The following is a 20,878-nucleotide window of genomic DNA, read 5'->3' as shown; positions in this document are numbered from 1 at the left end:
ATATATAATTCTGAAATGAGCCAATCTGTAAATGAGTAGTTAACTTGTGGTACTTTAACTATATTTTGATGACAATACTTTCTCACTTTCACTTAAGTAAGATGTTGTATTCAAGAATTGTAATTGCAACAGAGTGCAAGCAAAACAATGCCTATACTCGGACGAATAAAGGTATTCTGATTCTGAAAGTTTTAAGGAAAGGCCCCTTTCGAGGTCTACTCCTCAGCCAGTGTTACACCGTAACCTTGGTGGGTTGTTTTGAAGGTGTGGACTGTTGCCCGTGCAGAGGTCTAGGTGAGCTTTAGGTGAGCTCTAATGTACAGTAAGCCCTTTCCCACGACTTTCTCATACAACTCCTCTGGTCTGTGAGCTGTGGAGAAAGAGAGGAGGGGGTGGAGCTGGTGGTGGGTTACAGTCCTGGAATGTGTGCGCGCTCCCGACTCCCTCTGTTCTCGTCGGCCGCGCCGCACAGACAGACTCTCGTGCGCGCGCAGCCCGCGACAGGTCTGGAAGTGCAAGGAGGAGGCAGGAAAACGCTGCTGGAGCGGGGAATGATGGCGGTGAGGAAGAAGAAGGCACAAGTTTAATGCTGTAAAACGGGGACATTGTGGGCCAACTTTCGGCGTCTAACACGATGCAGCCAGTAGGAGGTGAGAATCTTACAAAGTTGTTTACTTTGGTGCGGTGTGGTGCGAAGAGTTAACATTTTCAACGGCTCGTACTTGAAATGCCACAATGAATTGTTCAGACTGAGCACTAACGCTGGGGCTGTGTTTGCCAAGTGAGTTTTACTTTGTTTCGCCTTTTATCTGGTGCAGCGTTACTAACATGGATATAACATTTTTAATTGAGTACAACTAAAGTGTCTAACTGGTTAAAGTAACTTTCAATTAAAAACAGTTTTGGTTTAATGTTAGTTTACGTGCCAGTAGTCAGACAAACCACCGAAATGCATACAAACGGTTAATGCACGCTAACGTACACATACTAACGTGCTAACCGTTGAAAGTTAATGCTCTCATGCTCAAAACTACTATTCACACTGTTTTGGTTTGGATACAGAAAGACTTAAGGATTACGTATGAACTCATTTCAAACTACTAACTTTGCTAGGCATAGCGAGATTATGGTATCCGGTCTCTGAGTAACTGATTTTACTATCCGTTTCTCTCTTTAGATGACTTCGCTGAGAGTGTTTAGTTAAGAACACTGTGCTACAAAGAAGCTCCGCTGGACATATGGCACCGCTTGCGTAAAGTTATAGTTCACCAACAAAACAACAACAGTCTCTTCAAAACTGGCTTTTCTAATTGGGCTGCAGTCACAAACAAAAGGCAGACATGATCAAAGCGGAAAGCAAAGGAGGCGACAGGACCCTGCGGAGCGCATCCCCACACAGAAATGCATACAAGTCTGACTTCCACGCCATTAAGTGCTCTTTTGATGGGTCGAAATCCGAAGGCGACCCCAAAACATATGCAAATGGCTCCAGTGACACCCGGGAGGACTCTAGAGGGAGACCTTTTGGGAACAGAGTGAACAAGATAAAGAACATCTTCCTACAGATGGATGGTCAGCAACAGGAATGCCAAGAGGTGAAAGTGACTCCAAAGCCTGATGTGTCCCCGGTGTCCCCACCAAAGCTGCAATTTCCAGTGAGCCCTCCTCGAGCTACCCTCAACAGTGCCACAAGCCCAGAATCACAACATTTAGAAAAAACACCCAAGGGGGAAGATGTTGAGATTGACAAAGTGGCTTTGGCAGAGAAGTTTTCTGTGACCAGAAAACTCTTTGAAAGGGGCCTCAAAGAGCAGCCTGCAGCCGAAAAACAGTCACCAAACAGAGTAGTAAATCGCTTGTCTCTTGGAAGTGCCTCTGATGAGGGGAAAAGCACAAGGAGAGTATCAGGATCGTCTGAGATCATTATCAAATCAGAGCAAACTCCGACATCAACAGATACATGTCAACTGGATGGGAAGGTTAATGGTGAGAAAAAGCATGTTTCTAAAGTATCATTGAATGCAGGACCCATATCCAAAAGGTTGGACAATTACATGGTAGAGAATGACTTGGATGACAAAAACACAGCTGCTGCTAAACAACACAGTACCACTGAAAACTTACAGCCTTCCTCTCCAAAAAGGGACAACTCACAGAAATCTACTTCACCTGTTAAAGATGCCACTAATTCTAGCCCTGTGACTGTGTCCACTAACAAAAATACATCCCAGACGACGTGTGTCACAAACAAATCAACGTTTTTGGGATCGAGCATTAAGCCAACAAGCTCAGCTACCAATGCAGCATACAAAACAACTGATGCCACTCACAAACACCTCTCCCCAGAGCAAACAACCGCAGTTAGCCATGGCTCCAAACGCTCCTCATCATCCGGTGATGGATTTAGTAGGACATCTGTTGGTGGGGATGAAGGCAAGCCCCATAGTTCGCCCCCAGGGGATGTAAAGCAACCTTTTCCATCAGCTGTTGGGTTTCAGAACACCAACAGGGCTAAATATCCTGAAAAAGCCAGAAGTAATGACACTGTGGTAGATAGTCCTGCCAGAGATAAGCCATCCAACCAGACCTCATCACTGGACTCCAAAGGGGTAGGGGTGGTACGGGCAGAACTGGTGGTAGTTCAGAATGAGTCTTCAGAGAGTGAGGAGAATGACGAAGAGAACGTTGAAGATAATGTGTTTGAGGAACAGAAGGTGCAAAGCCCAAAAGACAACCTTCAAACAGAGGTGACAAAAACATCCCCAGCAGAAAAACCGAACTGTAACACTGCTCGTGTGTTGGCGAGAGAAGTCTCTAAAGAGTCACAAAGGATAGAAGAGACTGTGGGTGAAGGAAGAGTCTTGGATGACAATGGGGGATTTGGGTTGAAAAGGGATAGACAAGAAGACACTTCATTTGTGAATGAAGATGGGGACGATAATCGAGAGGAAGATGAAGAGGTTGCAGAGGAGGAGAGTGAACTGGAGGAGCAGGTGGGCCAGAGCATCCTGGATAGAGCCTCCCCAGTAGTGTACGGTATTGAGAATGCAGCATTTGTGGATGATAGAGATGTAGACCAGGTCCTCCGGGAAGAAGAAGAAGAAGAAGAAGAAGAAGAAGAAGAAGAAGGAGAAGAACAGGAGGAGGAAGATCAAATGTATGGGGATTATGACGACTGTTACGAGATGATGGGTCTCTCGGATGAGGAGGAGCCTCCCGCAAAGAGGAAAATCAAGTTCTCTACAGGCCCCATTCAGGTGAGTGTCTTTTGTTGTGTTGTTTGCACATGAGCGCCTACAGGCGTGTTGCACACCATCATTATAAACCACCGTCTCACTGATTCAGCAGCTGACTGAACTGCAGACACAAGACCAATGGAGGCTGAATGAATGCTGTTGTTGGTCATGTTGACGTCACAGCTGCTGCACTGTATCATTATCCCAGTTAAAAATGAAAACTATGTTATTTTTTAATCCTTGTGACCCTGAAGGCAGGTAGTTTGACAGCCTCACCCACAGTATAGGAGAGGGCATCTTGCAACATTGTTTGTGGTATTTTTGGAAATATTCTTGACAACATAAAAGCAAGGGCAGCAGTGAGGTAGACAGATGTGAAACTTTAGACCGGGCAGTAAATAATCATCCCCCCTTGAGTCACTGCATAGCATATTTTTACTCATTCAGAGTGGTTCCCCTCTGTAAGTGAATCATGTGTTGCACTCATGAGGGACTTTTTTTTCCCCACCACTGTACAACATGGATATTAGGAATTTAGGGATTCTATTCACACATCCAGCCATGGCTAACTTACCATATTACAGCTCAGGAGTCCCTGAATTTACCTATTCATAAATATATGTATCTAATTATATCAGTCTTTTGTGAAAGCAGAAACATGGATTCTGTTTGTTCATTTTTTTATGAGTTTCTCCAGGTTGTTGGTGTTTATAAATGACGTCTTATATATATTTTCACTGTGGTTAGTAGTCCTACAGGTGAGATGTAGTGGATGAATAACAGAATTACAATTTCTTTGACTTTGATCATCTTTCGGTATTATTGTTGGTCAGCTTGGATGCTCCAGACGGTCTGTATCTATCGTCATTTGTTGTTATTATTGCCAGTGCGTGTTTAAGGGGTGTGGTGGAGGTCATATTTCCTACCATAGATATTCTACAATCATCTAAACAACATTTTGCTAAAGGAGAGGAAAACAAATCATCCAGTGCATTCCGCATAGCTTGTGAACTGCTCAATGTTTATCCAGGCCTTAAAATGCACTGTTATCTCAGGGTGTTGACCCCCCCACCCCCATCCTAGTTATCCCGACAGGGGGTCCTGGGAGAGGGGACCAGAAGCTGACCTGGAGTGGACACAAACAACAGTGCCTCTCCTCCAAAAGTGGAGCTCTGACAGGGATAAACACACCGTTAGAATTTGCTACTATATGGCAGACTGTGTCACTCCTTGTAGCATTTCACCAACCGTAAGAGGGACACTTTATGCAAAACAGAAACACTGACACCAGGTTGTAGTTATTTATATGCGAGTTTGTATACATTTCCATCCCGAGTGCAGATTGAAAGACACTACTGTCTACAATTTGTATACCATGTCAGCATTGACCAAAGATATTCACTTTGCTCACGTACGAGAATAAAAAGCGGAACTTTGTCCTGGTCGAGAAGTTAAACTAGCTAATGTTCAACATTTAACAGACCCATAGTCCTTATAACTATGTAGATAGTCTTAATCATGCGTCCATATAGTCAAATTATTACTATAATACTATTTATTATATAATTACTTTAGTTAGCATGTTTATGTCTATTGAGCAATGTTTTTGTCACTTATAATCACATCAGATAAAATAAGATATAATTCCAGTGACATGTAATTCTGCACCAACAATGATCACCTTGGGATTGTAGAGGTCGTATGGGGGTACAACCTGTGTACATTTAATAAACATAGCAAGTCCGAGAATGTCCAAGCATTCTTTTGAGTTTCCAATTAGCTTTTTTAACTAATTGCATGAATGAGTGCAGGTCATGGAACTGCTGGAAAGCAAACAGAGAGACTTGTCAAAACAAAACGTGCTTGGACTAAAACCATTGGGTCAATGTGATGTGGGTTTAAGTCAATTAAGTCACACAAATGTCCCTCAGCTATCCTTTCTACCTGTGGCTGAGAGACAAAGGCCTCCCTCTAGCACTGCGTCATTCTCCACAGTCTGCAGGTCAGAGCTGGCACTGGGACCCAGCACACTTGAATCATGGTTAACTAGGAGAGAGGAAGTTCTTTGTGCCTCTGGTTCACAAAGGGATTAGGTCCGTGCGTAACCTGAGTCTCCTAAACAGAGGAGGTATCCTGCGTGGAAGAAAGGTCCTCTTTGTGAAGCGAAGGAGATGTCCAGTTTCAACATGTATCACTCTTATCAGAAACAGGGATTTCTAGGGCACTCAGAATAAGTTCACAACAGACTTTCAATAATTCCTAAAAGTGAAAGTCTTGTGTCGAGCCCAATATCGGATGTTGAAGGTTTCTGAATGCGTACTTGGTTAGTTGTGATGAAAACTTTACAGTGGGTTGGAAAGAGAATGAAAACTACACATACTTTATGTTTTGTGTGAGCATTGTTCTGCATATAAGCTAACACAGGACCAAACTTTAGTAGGGCATTACATTGCTGCACTCCCATTGCTGCTGTGTCAGTACATAAGTTTGCTCTGCTTCACCCTGAAGGCTGTGTGAGCAGTATAAATATTGCACCACTGCTTATACCTTGATGGTGTTTTTGGTGTCAGTATGGAGGTTGTTTCTTTGAGCGCAAATAAAAACCAGACCTGTAATATTAGTTTGGGCATGTCCTGGAGAAGCATTGCATCACTTTTTGTTGCTTTCTTCTTTTCTTATCCCGTAGTTTAAAGTTTTGCATCTTCTGGAATTAGCTTTCACTAGGCGTATAGTTTGGGAAACATCCAGAGTTATTGAATGATTAACACTCCCTGCAGGAGGCGTGTTATCTGCTCGGGGACAAAGACTGCATAGTCATTTTCAGGGTAGCAGTTATGTGGGATCTCTGAAGAAGTTGTCTTGTATCTTTTGTCATGTTGCACAAGAAAACATTTGGAACAGGAATCAAAAAACATTTCACAGTAACAGAAATGTCTGAAGCTAGGATCTGCACCTGCTGCTTTGACCCACCCACACAGTCACGGGATGCACCACACACAGTTATTGATCAAGTGAACACATAGTGCCTGCTCGAACACACAGGGTGTGGTAAAGGATTGTGGAGACTATTTTGACAGAAATATTTCAGCATTTCTTTCTTTGTTTGCTCTGTAGATAATTACTATAAATAAGCAAACATGTCTTTGAGTCAACTTGGCTTCCTAGTTCTGCAGTAAAACTTTATTTAGTAGCTGTAGACATTTCACTTTGTGAGATGAAGAGTCAGGTGAAGTAAAACCTTTCATACACCTGACTCTTTAGTTCATGTGAAGTCAGATAACCATGTGCCCTGCGGTGTCTTCAACCACAGCTGAGAGGCATTTGCGTGGCTTTGTTTGTACTCATAGTTTTTTTCCATCACCCCACTAAAGGTGGCTGGGAGTATACAATACAATATGAGCTAGTGTCCGGGTAATAGGCTACAAAATGTTTCTACAACATGATTAACTTCATGCTAAGCTAATTATTAAGTTGTTACATCCAATGTGCACCCAAATGCTTATTTAATGTGAAGGGTAACTACAAGATAACCCAAGCATGTCTCATCGTTTAAATGGTGGTATGTTCTTACGGTTGAGTTTATTTTTTCCTGTTCTGTCACATAGCTTAATTAGCAATTTGTAAGAATCACAATTCTGAATAAAATTCAACAAATCCTCTCCCCTACCCTTATTCTTAGCATATGCTGGAAAGTTAAGGTCATCGGCTCCTTTTATCTGTGTTTCATGTGATTTAGTCAAAAGCAAAGGGGGCATATTCCACACATTTGGACTCTGGCCTCTCTAGTCAACCCATCCCAGTGTTATGCTTTCCATTTCCTATCTGAGACGGGTCTTCTGCTGGCCACAGGAATGTGTTTGACAGGACTCCACCCTCATCCCACCAGCAGACAGGCCCTCCTCTTGTGAGATCTGAACTCCTTCCAGCCACCTGGGCAAGTTGGGGACTATCCGACAAAACGGGGCGGAATACTAATGCAGTCGCCTCAATGCTGCTCATTAAACAACTTGGCATGATAGGAAGAGTCTTGGCTGATTTGATTGCCTTAAACGCTTTCATTATGCGATTAGAGACAAACACATTAGCAGATGCTGTTTGTTTACACTCAGAGTTTGCAGTCATTTCGGTGTTCAAGTTTTCAGCAACCCTTGCACGACAAAAGTAGCTTTTGTGGGCCATTTATACACAAACCTGTTCAACCTGTTTATGTTTGCACTTCCTTCTAAATGTGATTCCATTATGTCACGCTGCTCTTCTCAGACTCCGTCTTTTCCAGCTGCAGGTCATGCATTAAAGCTTAAAACATTTCGTTGTTTTACTCACTGTCAATCACTGTGAACTTCAGTGTTGATCATTTCAACGTAATGCATACACATATTTATTGTTCTTTTTTTCTGTGATGTTAACACAGGATTTAAAAACATGGCCCCATGCCTTCTATCCTAATTACTGTTTATCTGCGCCAGGACGCCACCCCTGCCCCGGCTCGCTCTCACAGCAGGTTTTGATTTGTTGTCTTTTTGTAGGCCAGCTTACATTACGAACTCCCCGATCCGGTGGTCAGCCCTGGTTCTGCACTAGAGAGATTTCTCTGGTTAGCTTTACCTCGCAGCTGCTGACTCATTTCCCACATTGGTATTCAGTTGTGGGGAGGGGAACGAGGGAAAACATGGGAAGGGTTTCAATTTGGGTGTGGGCATGTGAGCACACGTAGAAGGAGTGACCACTGCAGTTGTTGAAACTGGAAAAAAAATCTCCCTCACATACTGCTGTGAGGGAATGGAAATATGAAGATGGCATAGCAGTCAGATGACCCACATCACTTCCTAAGATAAGCAGTGATTCTGTAGTGGGAGAAACTGGCATTAGAAGCACATCATACACCTTTACTGTGTGAACTTGAGGATAGGTTAGTTCTTTCTGGAGTCAGTTGGTCTGATCAACAGTTAAGTGTTTTGGTTTTAATGGATGGTGGATTGGGTATGTGCTGAACAATAATGTGTGTTTAGTCAATGATTGATTGATAGCCTGATATCTGGAGACAGTGATGTTAGTCTGTTGTTTTTGAGGAAGGACCCAAGATTTCTGTCTTTCTTGCCGATAAAACATTGGAGGAGTGATTAGGGTTAAGGAACAAACAGAACATTGTTTGAAATCAGCGTGGGAGTCCATGCCAACAGGAAAGTCGAGAGATGGGGGAGGCCGAGGGCAGAAGCCAACCTGAACTGTCTCATCTAACGCTCCGTATATTCTATTAGCCTACATTTCCACCCTTAATTACTAAAGTCTCCAAAGTCTAAACTAAAAGGCATCTTTCGCCCTGTAATGGAATTTCTGTCTGCTCTAGTTCTCTGAATCCATTTTTAACTGTCCAAATTAGAAGTTGATGCGCTTTGTACGTTCTATTTATAGGAGCGCTTTGAAGCTTGTTCTTCAGAGATATGCAAAATAAGTTTCGAGATGCAAGCGGGACATCAACAGCTTGCGTAGTTCATTTAAAAGTTTTAGTGCTTTGTGTGCTGTCCTCACCTACACCCATATACCATCATTTTCACGATATATAAAAAGACGTATGGAAATAATCTAAAAGGAAATAGGGGCCTTCAGCTGGAGGAGGACTCTCTTGAGTAGATGGAGGGTCGAGGCTCCATGAATACAATTCCTGCGTGCACCACCACAGAGCTGCAGTAATGTGCATCATCCTCAGGTTTCTGACCTTTGGTTTGGTTTGGGATGCTACAGGAAAGAGGACCCCGAGTAGAAATCAGTACATCTCTTGTTTCCAAGATAAGAAAATACAATTCAACTTGAATAGATGTGTTTGAATTGAATTAGCAGCATAATGAAGAATAGATGTGCTTGTAGTAATTCACTTTAACAAATTGAGAGCTCAGTGAGACATGCTACAAATGTACTGTGTGCTGTTTTGGGCTGATGTCCAGAGGCTACACTGGGAGGCGACAGAAAGACAGAGTGAAAAGGAGATTGTTGGTGGTTTATTCCTCAAGGCTTGGCAGGCTTCAGGATGGAGACATCAGACTCTGTTGCCTGGAATTGCAATGTTTATTTGATTACATCATTAATGCGCATGTCAAATGTATTAATCAATCATAAAGACCTATAGGTGATTATCCCCTTTCTGTTTTGTTTACCACAACATGGTTATTGAAGGAGCACAACTTCAACAATTGTCACAGGGGTCATTGTCTCTCAGATATACAATAGTTGTGAGTTTGGAAAAACTAAACGTCCGTAAATGCAACAGAAAAGAGTGGAATTTAATGAAGCTCAGCAAAAATTGAATAGGAAGACTACTTGTGGATCATGTCTTACAACTCCCATCTCCTATACAGACAGCATATGTTTGTTAGTAACTCATGTCAGTGGGACCTGTGCACTGAGTCCAGCCTCATGCCACCACCACCAGAATGATCACGACTCCACCCAGATTAAGACTAATGATGGCCAAGCAGGGGTTTATTTTACAGACCCACTGTTGGGTTCATCCGCATAATCAGCATTATCCCCGGTTGGACTCTACCAAACTTTAATCTACTTTTTTGGTACGGCTTCTTTTAGGTCTAATGGTCAAGAGCCTAACTAGATCTACACCAACTAAGAGACGGACATTTGCAACTAGTTTGATAACATGTTTTGTACACACATTCCCTTTGGTTGACTTCTTAAACGTGAAGATGACTGGTTTAAGTGAGTGTCCAGTTGAACATAGAGGTGTTTTCACAGAGTAACCTCCAGTTTGCTTCATGCTGAATATTGTAGTGCTTACTTTAGCTAGGCCACGACTGTTGTTCATTTCTGTTTGGAAAAGTCAGTGGCATTTAAGATGTTAGCACATAGTGTTGAATGCAATAAACCTTAAGGCTAGTGTTGAATGCTGTGTTTTGTTGACTGAACGTTAGGGGTTTCACTTTTCTATACATTTCTCTTTATTATGTTTCTTTTTTACTCTGCTACTGACAACACTTGTCGTCTCAGAACGTTGATCTTTGCTGCATCCACTGCTCAGCTCTCCCCAGCTGTGCCCTACTTTCCACGCTGCTCATGTTCTGCTGTACTGTGAGCCTCATAATTCCAACCAGGAAACGGGCTCTGGGACACATCATGTGCTTTACGAGGTCTGCCTGCAGAGTTCACAACTCCTTAAAGCTTTGATAAAGGTCTACAAGAAAAAGTCTAGGGAATACATCTTTGGCTTCGATGTTGTTGACACTTGATTTACATCTGCCCTAAGTGTCATTGATACGCATTTCCTTAAATGATGCAAAGGGTTGCCAACAGACGTTGACAATGCTGTTCTTACAGTTGGGTTTCCATTCAGACCATGAAGCTGCATAATCTCTGGCATACATGATTGATATATCAATAGAAACTGCATGAAACAAAAAGGAGTGAATTTCAATACCAGTGGTTCGAATCATGACTCATCTGCTCTGCTGTCCTTCTGCAGATCTGCTGAGCTGTGCCTGGGTAGTGCATTGGCACTTTAATTTTCCTAGTGAGGGTCCAAAATATGAGAGTAGTTCTCCCGCCCAATGCAATTTCTCTCAAATGAAAAGAATGTGTCCTTGTTCAGCCTGCCAAGATAAATAGAACTCAAAAGAGAAAAAAATATGCCTATGAGATTCTTTGAGATTGTATATGTTTGAAAAATAGAACAAAGCAGCAGAAACACAAAAGCAGATGAAAGGAATGAGTTGTGCAGGTTAGATACAACAAACGTAAGGCTTAAAGGGGTAATCTCGCCTGAATTAAGCCAAATAATTGGCTTAAATAAGCCAATTCTAGAGACAGTGAAGCCACGTAAAGTAAGCAACACAAATCAAGCAGAAAAAGTATAATGAACATATAATAAATAACATTCAATAAAGTTCTTGGCAGAGAGAACGCTCCTTTATTCAGATATGATCAGTATGAATAGTTTCGTTGAGCCTTTATTAGACATTCCTGAGGGAAGTGATGTCTGCGACGATCCGTCTGATGATGCACTTCTTGATAACGATGTAGAGCGTGCTATACTGAAGCTATACACCTGATGTTTCCACCTTCCCAGGTCTTCAGTACCTTCTCTAACGAGGACTATGATCGGAGGAACGATGATGTAGATCCTGTCGCAGCGTCTGCAGAGTATGAGCTGGAGAAGAGAGTGGAGAAGATGGATGTGTTCCCTGTGGAGATTGAGAAAGGTGAGTCTAATGGACACTTAAGTGAAGATACATTCCTATGCATCATCCACAACCAGTGAGAAACCTTTCATTAACCTGTTTTCACCCTGGCACAAATACAGCACATACCTTTTAAAGGCAAACCGCAGTGACATCATTTTGAATATTTAAATAATTCAGGCATTAGCAATGTTGAAGTGAAGTTGTATAGTCTACACAGTAACTGGGCTTTCTACATTTTCTGCATTAAATATTTCTGTGGAATAGTGGTGGAATGTAAGTAGTTCTTTGTAACGCCCCTTTAAAGTCGTTGTAATTTCCTTGCGTTCAGGAGACAATGGACTTGGCATCAGTATCATAGGAATGGGAGTGGGAGCTGACCAGGGTCTGGAGAAGCTGGGCATTTTTGTGAAAACCATAACAGAGAACGGAGCAGCTGAACATGATGCACGGTGAGTTTGAAACCCCACATGTAAGCCTTGTTGCAGAAGAGTCACTGGCCATGCTTTCGAACAGGAAACATGGTACACACACTACATCGAGTTAAACCGTTTTTAATGTTTCGCCATCTAGGAAATGCACATTCCCCCAGGGTCCAGTAACGCACAAGACTCAAACAACCAGGTTTATTTATAACTGCACAAAAACATGGGGAAATTAGTGTGTACTTGTATTTCCCAGGCTTTTGGAGTAAGTTTTATTGCCAGCTGTATTTAAATATCCACTACTATTTGAAAGGTGTGGAAAGACTGCAGAAAGCTTTCCTCATAGTAACTGTCTTCTGTGTCTCCAGCATACAGGTGAATGACCAGATAGTAGAGGTGGATGGGACCAGTCTGGTGGGCGTCACCCAACTGTTCGCTGCAACGGTCCTGAAGAACACCAAAGGCACAGTGAGGTCAGCTCAAAGTCTCCTCACGCCTTAAAATCAACCATATCCAAAATATCTTAAAGTTGACATCACTGAGCCACTGTTAACACAATAAAAAGGGGTTTAATAGCTACGTTTGAATCTCCTGACACTCAAGACGCCATGAATTATTGGAGTTTTTTCATTGAAGTGAAATAGGCAAACGTTTTAAAATGAAAGCCCACACCTGACAGCACAGGGCTGAGCTGCGCCTCATCATTTGCATTTCCCAGCTGCAAGGTAGACGGTACAGACAGACATTTACATGTTCCTTATATGGGCCACTAACACATTGCACTCTAAAATAACAGGTTCCTGATTGGACGGGAGAAGCCAGGAACACACAGCGAGGTAGCCCGCCTTATCAGTGAGACACTAGAGCAGGAGAAGAACCAGCAGCAAGAGCAAGATCACCTGGATGACCCGTATGAACACTCTACGGAGGAGGTGAGTCCTGAGACATGTCGTACGGGATGGGAGAAGAGATGGAAACGTTTCTGACTTCCAAATGATTGGCTAAAACCCCATTTGTGTTACACAATACAAAAGTTTCCCTCTTTAAATTGAGGTTTAATTGGCTGTTGGGAAGTGTCCAAGTATATCCCTTTTCAGGTATTTGTGCATGATTAACTTCCCAGTTAGATATATCTGAGAGTCCCAGTTGTAATCGTGACATAGATGTTGATATGAATGCTATTAACATTTCGGACAGTCGTAATTAAGATTGCTCTGTTAGGACATGAGCCCTGCTTTAGCCCCCTTTGCCACTCCCAGTCAAATCCCTCTCAGCTCAACCAGGAAATAAGCAGCTGGCTGGTGAGTAGGCCATGTGTCACCATTGTGCTGCGCTGGAAGGTGTTCAGTCAACCGCCGCCTGTCTGCCAGAGTTGTGAAATGTTTGCTTTCTGAAGTTCAAGCTGCTACAAGCACCTGTTTTTGCAATAATGTACAAACTTAACAAAATGAACTGTTGAAATGTTTCTGAGAAGAAGACATCTTTTCCAGTGTCTCTTTCAGGTATACACATCGAGTAAAGGTGTTTTGATAGTTTTTTTTATCCACTTTATTACAGCCAAACTCCTGCAGTGCCTCCCTGTGAAGCAGCCCACCAATGTTTGGCTTTGATCTATTGATTTCGATGTTCCCTCCCCACTGTGGTGAAATGTTCCACTGGGAGTGTTGTTGACACACGCTGTGCACCTTCCTGGGCATATAGGGTGTGTCAGTGTTTGCTATATGTGATGTCATGTTACAGGAGGAGCGCTATGAGGAGGATGAGGACGGCGTGGAGGAGAGGATTTTGTGCTCCAGTTTCTCCCCTTCAGAGAACGCAGAGCTGTATGAGCTGCCTGATTCAGAGGCTCTGTTTATGCCAACCAACATGGACAGCTCTCAGATGGTCTTCAAGTTCAAAGAGGTACCACCATGACTATCAGTCTAATGGGATGTAAATTATACAACCACATTTCACATTCTGTTTAGATAACCTATTATTATTTATAACATACACTATAGGAAGTAACCAGTAACCTTTTATTTGTTTGTTCCTTAGCTGCAGCTCAAACACGGCATTGCTGCAGCCGAAATAAATCAACTAAAGGAGAAGGTACGTTGAAGATGAAATCAACTTTTCCTTTTGATAGCCTGTTGTCTGATTGTACAAGTTTTCTATATATTTCTATATTATGATGTTAAATGTGTATGTATTAACAGTAGGTTGTTGAGTCAGACATAATGCAAGAATGTTTCTTTTACATTCTAATTATTATTAAAAGTTACACAGAGACTGAGGCCTGTGGCCCACTGCTAATTCAGTTTAGTAACACGTCCCCATCTCTGAACAGCTAAGGTTATCGGAGGAGAACAGATCATTGTGGGAAGCCAGGGAGTCTTCACTGGAGCTAAAGATTGAAGAAAGCAACAACAAAACCCAGAAGTTTGAGACTTACTGGCTGGAAGCCCAGAGTCTGTGTAAGGCCGTAAATGAACAATTAACGGAGACCCAGGCCCAGCAGGAGACTCTGGACAAGAAGTACAACAAGGCCAAGAAGCTGCTCAAGGACTACCAGCAGAAGTGAGTTTACATTCACTGATTCACATCACTGAGACCCTGTCGCAGGGCTAGATGCTGTTGGATTCAGTACTTTACTTTAGTCATCTCATCAATATAATACATTTTGGAATGGAAATTATCAAACATAAACACGTGTGTACAGATTTAGGACTAATGGGAACAAATATGTACTTGTTTCCTCCCCAGAGAGATAGACTTTGTGAAGAAAGAGGAGGAGCTGAAAAAAATTCTAGATGAAAAAGACAAGTGGTACAAGGAGCAGCTGGAGAGCTTGCAGAAAAGGGTAAGACCCTGTTTTCAGGAAAAGCGTATACATCACAACAGACAGTGAAATGAGCATTGAGTTGTTTTGTCCACAGATAGCTGTCCTGGAGTCCGGCGCAGGCGTGGAGCGTCAGAGTGGTCAGGGTGGTCAGGGATCAGGAGCAGACGAGAGATTGATTGCCCAGGACACGGTCCCCAACACACAATCTATTGACTCAATACCAGGTACAAAGAGTTACTGGGAAAACATTTAAAACGGAAGTGCCCATGTCACACTTATATTGCGTGATCTGTAAATTATTAACAAGCACCCATAATGAACTCCAGTGACCCTGGTAAATGATTTAAAGTGTGCACATGCTATTGTGACTTATTGTTTATGTTCTCTTGCGCAGAACAAGACTGGAGCGAGTTGGTCCCTGAGACTGAGCGCTTGGACACCAGTGCGCACAGAGCTAAAGGCCTGCTGGCTCAGAAGGCCAAACGTCAGCTGCCGTCCCGCAGCAAGCTGAAGGAGAGCCTTGCAGCGGCTTCAGGTCACGCTGAGGTCAGACAGAAACAGCTGATAGTTATTCATTGCTATGTTGTTTGAGCATTGGGACTAAACAGTCAGCCAGCTAAGGCCAGATTTGATGCTTGGAACCCCATCAAGGCATGTCAGGCTCAATCTAAGAGGTTAAAGAGATGGTGAACAAACACCCTGTAACTCCCTTTTCTGGGAGAGGAAGAGCACATATTTAGCTCCAGTCACTTTTAGCCTAGTGTATATAACAGGGAAACAGGTGGGATTTTATTCAGTGATTCTGGCTGACAATTTAACTGCTAATGGGTAAATTACATAAACTCTCCGTTGTGCTGTTGAGGCAGCACTTTTCCTGTAAAAGCAAATTACATTACGATACTAGCAGCTGTTTCTAAATACAATAGGGAACATACTTTGCAAAACAATAAGGCACCTTTTTATAATGTGTGCTCATGACTCAGCAGGTCAGAAATGAAGATCAGAGCGTTCTGTTATATAATATGATTTTATCTCCCCTTCCTTGCATTGTCCTTGTAAATAATGAGCTTTGTCCCAACAGGAATCTGAAGAAGATGAGGATCAGGAGGAGCAGGATTCTCCCAGGAGGAGGAGATCCATCCAGGAGAGCCTGTCCCTCCCCTGTGCCTGTCTGCTACCCTGGGAATGGACAGAAAAGTGATCCAGGAGAGAGAAGAGATGGCTCCAGGAGTAAGGCAGAGCTCTCCAGCAGCCCGTCTCTGTCGCCATCACAGGGAGACAGCATTGAAAGCAGCGGGAGTCCTTCTTTGTCGTCTCCAAAAGACACCCCGTCACCGCAATCCCCCTCTGGACTAATGCGCAATGTTAAGAAAAGGGAATCGAAAGGGAAAAGCAAAGGGTCCAAAGGTAAGCGACACCACAATGTGACGGCTTCTACGCTTTCTTTTACATCTTCACTCAAACCTGTTGGTTCATTTCAGAGGAGCTAAATGAGGTCTCATCAGCTGGGAAACCTAAAAGAAGATTTCCAGACTTTGGGTAAGTCTCCATAGTGATCACTGTCATTAGTCTCCACATTGCTATCATGTTGGCATTAACAAATGTGTTAATGGTCGTCAACAGAGGCCTCCGGAAGTCAGGAGGCAAAGGAAAAAAACATGACAAGGAGGCGATGAGAGTGTCTTTGGACAGCAGGTACGTGACGGTTCCACTTCATTTAATTAAAGGAACAGGTCAGAAATATCCTTTGAGTAAATGTGTTTAGCGACACATTTGTTTGAGTATCCATTGCTACCCACAATGCTTTATGTTGTAGCAAAGTGCTTGACAAAAAATGCTAAATTCTTTTATGAATTATTAATAGGAACCAGTACAGTTAATGTCTGAATCCATGTTACTCTGTTGGTGTAAATATTGAACTACACAAATCCAGATTTCAACTTTCTTTCCCCCCCTTTATAAGATGGTTAATACTTACTGAGTTATTGTGTTTTAAGCCCCATGTGTGAATTACTGTGTCTTCCTCTTTCTCTGATGCCCAGGGGATCAGCAGAAATCCTGGAGGAGTCCGGAGGAAACCTCTCTCCTGCAGATTCCATGACGTCCATCCCCACCTGTATGCCCTTCTCCTGGTTTGGAGACAAAGACAGAGACCGAGAGCCCTCGTCTTCCAGCAGCAGTCTGCCGTACGCTGCGACCGAGACCAGCAGTGAGCAGAGCCAGGACCGCAAGAACAAGGTATGTGACTTTTATAGGAAATAGAGCAGAAGGTTCATTTGTCACATCGTAGATAATGAGATGTAATATCAAAAGGGGTCACAAACGTGATCCCCTTGGCCAGCTTCAGTACAGTCCTTGTCTGTCCGCCTTTATCATGATATTTTCTATCTTCATTAAAAGAGTAAAAGTAAAGAAACGTGACAGCAGGCAGGTTCCAGACATGTGTCGTCATTGACTACCTCTCCAAATGAAGCAGTAGCCGCAATAACTGGATCCATATGTTAGCCAGAGCGCTAGCAGCGACGCTTTTGGTGGCTTTTCAATGAGTTTGCAAATAGTGCCACTACAAACGCACTCGTGGCTCTCTGCCACACATGCTGCGGTCCCGCTGGCGTTCTTACGACGCTGTTTAATTAGTTCAAGACACGGGTTCAACCAATAAGAACATGGTAACCTAGAGAAACGTTTGGGTTTTGGGACTGAAATATGGTTCTTTTTGCCAGTGATTTGCTGCCTGGACATTTATCTCACTGAACCGTGTTTCCTCTAACAGACAAATCTCTCCTGGTCCTCTTTATTCAGTCGCTCATTAGATTTGGTACAGTATACGGATCCTTGTTTTACCTTTTGATTTTAGATGCCTCTGTAGAGCATTACTAACAAATAGACTTCTGAGATTTGCCATTTCTCACCACAACAAATCCTATCAATCAATCACTGTTTCTTTGGAACTGGGTATGTGGTTTTGTTATTAGGAAACGAATGCGATCTCATTTTACATTTATCCCAAATTTGAAAGCATTGTGGCTTGAATAATAAATGTAGTGTATAAAAGTAAATGATGAAACCAAAACTAGTTTAAAGGGCTCGTTGCACCAGCTAATCGCAGGTTTGATCAGAGGTTTGTTGTAACATCATCCCTGCTACGTTTTGACTTAGTGTGATTGCGCAACCTGATTGATAACCTGTGATGTGTGATTTTAAGCTGCATTGTAATTAAACTGCATATGAGCTTGCAGATAGCTGCTGCAACAGCCTGCCGGTCCAGATAACAACCCCTGGATCCAAATTGAACACACATTTGTCTGAAAAACAAGCCACAGTTTGAATATAATTCCACTTCATGATCAGATAGTTTAACCCTTAGCCTCTACTCGAGTAATTGAAAAAAACATAACCCCATACCTAATTGTGGGTGTATGTGTTTCATTAGAAGTAGTATAATACGTTGTAGTTTAGAGGTTGTGTAGTTCTGGTGGTGGATTTATTCTGTCCCCTTCCATTTAGTGTCTAGAAGATCACAGTCTCTGCTTAACCACCTGCTTTAATCCCACTGTAACCCCAGTTTTAATCATGTATCCTAATCAAAACACTCTCACTCCCTCCCCCCCTGTAGTGTTGTAAATGTTTGCTTCTCCCTGTGAAGAAGAACTGTTGTTTGGTGATGTGTTGCTTTAGTAAATGCGTTCCTTGTTTCCACTTGTTCCAGAGTTTTTCAGTCATAGATGATTCTAACCCTGCCAGTCCCAGTACAGACCTCTCTGGGTTAGTCGCTGAACCCAATCTGTCTGGGCGCTCACACACTTTAATCTTCTCTTCCAGCGAGGTGAGTGCTCTCCTTGTTGCGCAGTCACAAAAGCCGTGTGGGACGCCTTGATGCGGCTGAAAGGGGACATTCTCAAGCATGCTCTTTGAGGCTCCCCCCCCCCCTCCCCTTTCAGAGCTGAGATTATGTTGTGAATGCAGAGGGGATAGAAGAGAGCTGCATGTGTGTGTTAAAACAGTCTCTGGCTCAGCTTTTCTTAAGGCAGCTGTGATGTTATTGGTTTATTTTCCTCTGTTAAACTGTCAACCAGTGCTTCGTTTCTTTACAAGCTGCAGCAGGCCACAGAGCCATGTTGACGGCTCTGCTGCCTGCTCTCTGGTGTTTCAGCAGCAGCCTGATCTGATATTATTCTTTCCAGTATCTCAGTAAACACACAGACACACGTAGCTCTGCATCGGAGAATGTTTTGGGTGTTTAACTGTCATCGCATGCCTGTTTTCTCAGTCTGGCTTGGGAAGCTTGAACAATGCATATTGTTTTGTTCAACAGAACGTGCACCACAAGTTCTTTTGATTTGTTATGTAAATGCTGTAGTTGGCTTAACCTTTTTTATTTTAAACAGATACAGAACCAAGCTGCATTAACTTTAAATTCTTTTCAGCATTTTTTTCACCTATAAAAATAATACTTTTCAAACAGCATTGTTGGAAGTCATCAACTATATATGTTGTCTTTATAATGTTTTTGTTCCATGCACTAGACGTGAATACTCAACACTGATGATACTTTTTCCTTTAGACTTCAGCAACATATGACTCACACTTTCAGAACCCTGCACAGAAATTTCCACGATTATGTTTTTAAGCAAACAGAATAAAATGGTGACGCTCTAAAGCGAGAGTTTTCACATTTCTAATACATGCATGTTCTGTGTCCTCTGTAGACTCTGGATGATGAACCAATTACTACAGGGAAAGAGTATCAGTGGCAGAACCGGCCCGTCTCTGACTGGACCTAATCAGCAGGTCTGTCACTGGTTGATGGGCATGAATATGGATCAATACACACCTGAGTTCACAGCGAAGGGAGTGGACGGCCAGCAGCTGCTGTACTTGGACAGTGATAGGTTAAAGGTGAAAGAACTAAAGCAATATCCAATTATTCACTTTGAACTACCTTTATAATAATAGTTAAATGATGATGTATTTCATAATGTTTTTAATTATATTCCATTATCATGCAAGTACTCTTGGATTACAAAAGCCTTTTCAGCCTTTGACTGCCACCCTGTGGCACGAACATGGTAGAATTATTTTTAAATCTGTGCCCTTTTTCCGACAGGCACTCGGCGTGTCGAGTCAGAGCGACCGTTCGACTATTAAGAAAAAGCTGAAAGACATGCGCAAGACCCAGGAGAAGCTGGAGAAACAGAAAGAGAAAAAAGAAAAGGAGGTGCGGCGCAGCGGGAAACTTCCACTCAGTCCTGACTCTTTCTGCTGAGGCAGCAGCTCTGCTCTCTGAATCAAGCAGCAGCTCATGAAGTTCCTCCTGAACCCTGAGCAGCCCTTTGATTCTCTCGGTGCCATGACGTACACATCACAGTGGTAAATTCAACAACAACAGATCAGGACTGCAGGAGTGGAGCCTGTCCTGACTGAGGGGCCAGTCGTGCTGATTCTCATCACTGTTCCTCTCTAATAAATCTATTTTAACTGAAAGATGGGGAATGTCAAAAGAATATCCTAACACATTTTACCACTAAAAAGCTAGAAGCTCTAATTCTAAAATCAGATCTAATGTAGTTGTTGAGATCACGCACACATGTACCTATGGAAGACAAATGTATACTGCTTTTTCAGCATTTTATATTTTTGCTAGTATAACTCACCTGTTTCCATGTACTCTCCTGCAGGAACGGATATTGTACAGTACAGATAAAAGCACTATATTTGCCTTTTAACCTTCAATGAGCGACAAGGTTTTAAATGTATAAATACGTTTTATACATGTGCTTATTAACTGCATATCATTTTTTACTTTACCATACCATTGTACATTTTATACTATCTACATTTTTCTACTAAGTAGAATAGCTAGGCTGTGGTTTTTGCTGAATGAAAAGCAACAAACATCAGATATGGCCGAGGGGAATGCTGCTTCTGCTGTCCCTGATTGCCTGTGTGTGGATGATGGTACCATGACGCTAAACACACACACACACACAGTGCTGCGCCATCAGGTGGCAGGTGTGTCTACGACAAGGACTTGTGTGAGTCCAGAACTGCTTCCTTTCTTCTCGCGCATGCCTCCGTGTTCTGTATGCCATACGACATGTTGGACTACAAGAAAATCATGTTTTCCACGTCTTCTAGATCGGAGAAATATTTCTTGGTAGATACAGCATCAATAAACTAATTTTCACTTCATGTGGTATCGTTGTTTTT

General features: G+C 42.6%; 1 protein-coding gene across 1 annotated transcript; it reads left to right on the top strand.

The window, feature by feature from the left end:
- Nucleotides 1-470: 470 nt before the first annotated feature.
- On the top strand, nt 471-20,860 carry ppp1r9ala (protein phosphatase 1 regulatory subunit 9A-like A). Its single transcript, XM_063887437.1, is given in 22 exon segments — nt 471-650; nt 1,178-3,257; nt 11,308-11,440; nt 11,751-11,871; nt 12,213-12,317; nt 12,641-12,776; nt 13,585-13,746; nt 13,882-13,935; nt 14,174-14,403; nt 14,590-14,686; nt 14,763-14,892; nt 15,063-15,214; nt 15,750-15,827; nt 15,829-16,075; nt 16,150-16,207; nt 16,292-16,363; nt 16,711-16,906; nt 17,442-17,486; nt 18,378-18,494; nt 19,378-19,449; nt 19,451-19,567; nt 19,776-20,860. Coding segments are annotated over 21 exon segments (4,398 nt in total). The 5' UTR covers nt 471-650; nt 1,178-1,340; the 3' UTR covers nt 19,935-20,860.
- The last annotated feature ends 18 nt before the right edge of the window (nt 20,861-20,878 follow it).

Source organism: Eleginops maclovinus, chromosome 7 (genome assembly GCF_036324505.1).
Source record: "Eleginops maclovinus isolate JMC-PN-2008 ecotype Puerto Natales chromosome 7, JC_Emac_rtc_rv5, whole genome shotgun sequence".
Classification (NCBI taxonomy): Eukaryota; Metazoa; Chordata; class Actinopteri; order Perciformes; family Eleginopidae; genus Eleginops; species Eleginops maclovinus.
Note: the sequence above shows the minus strand (reverse complement) of the source record. Positions and strands in the feature narration are given on the sequence as shown.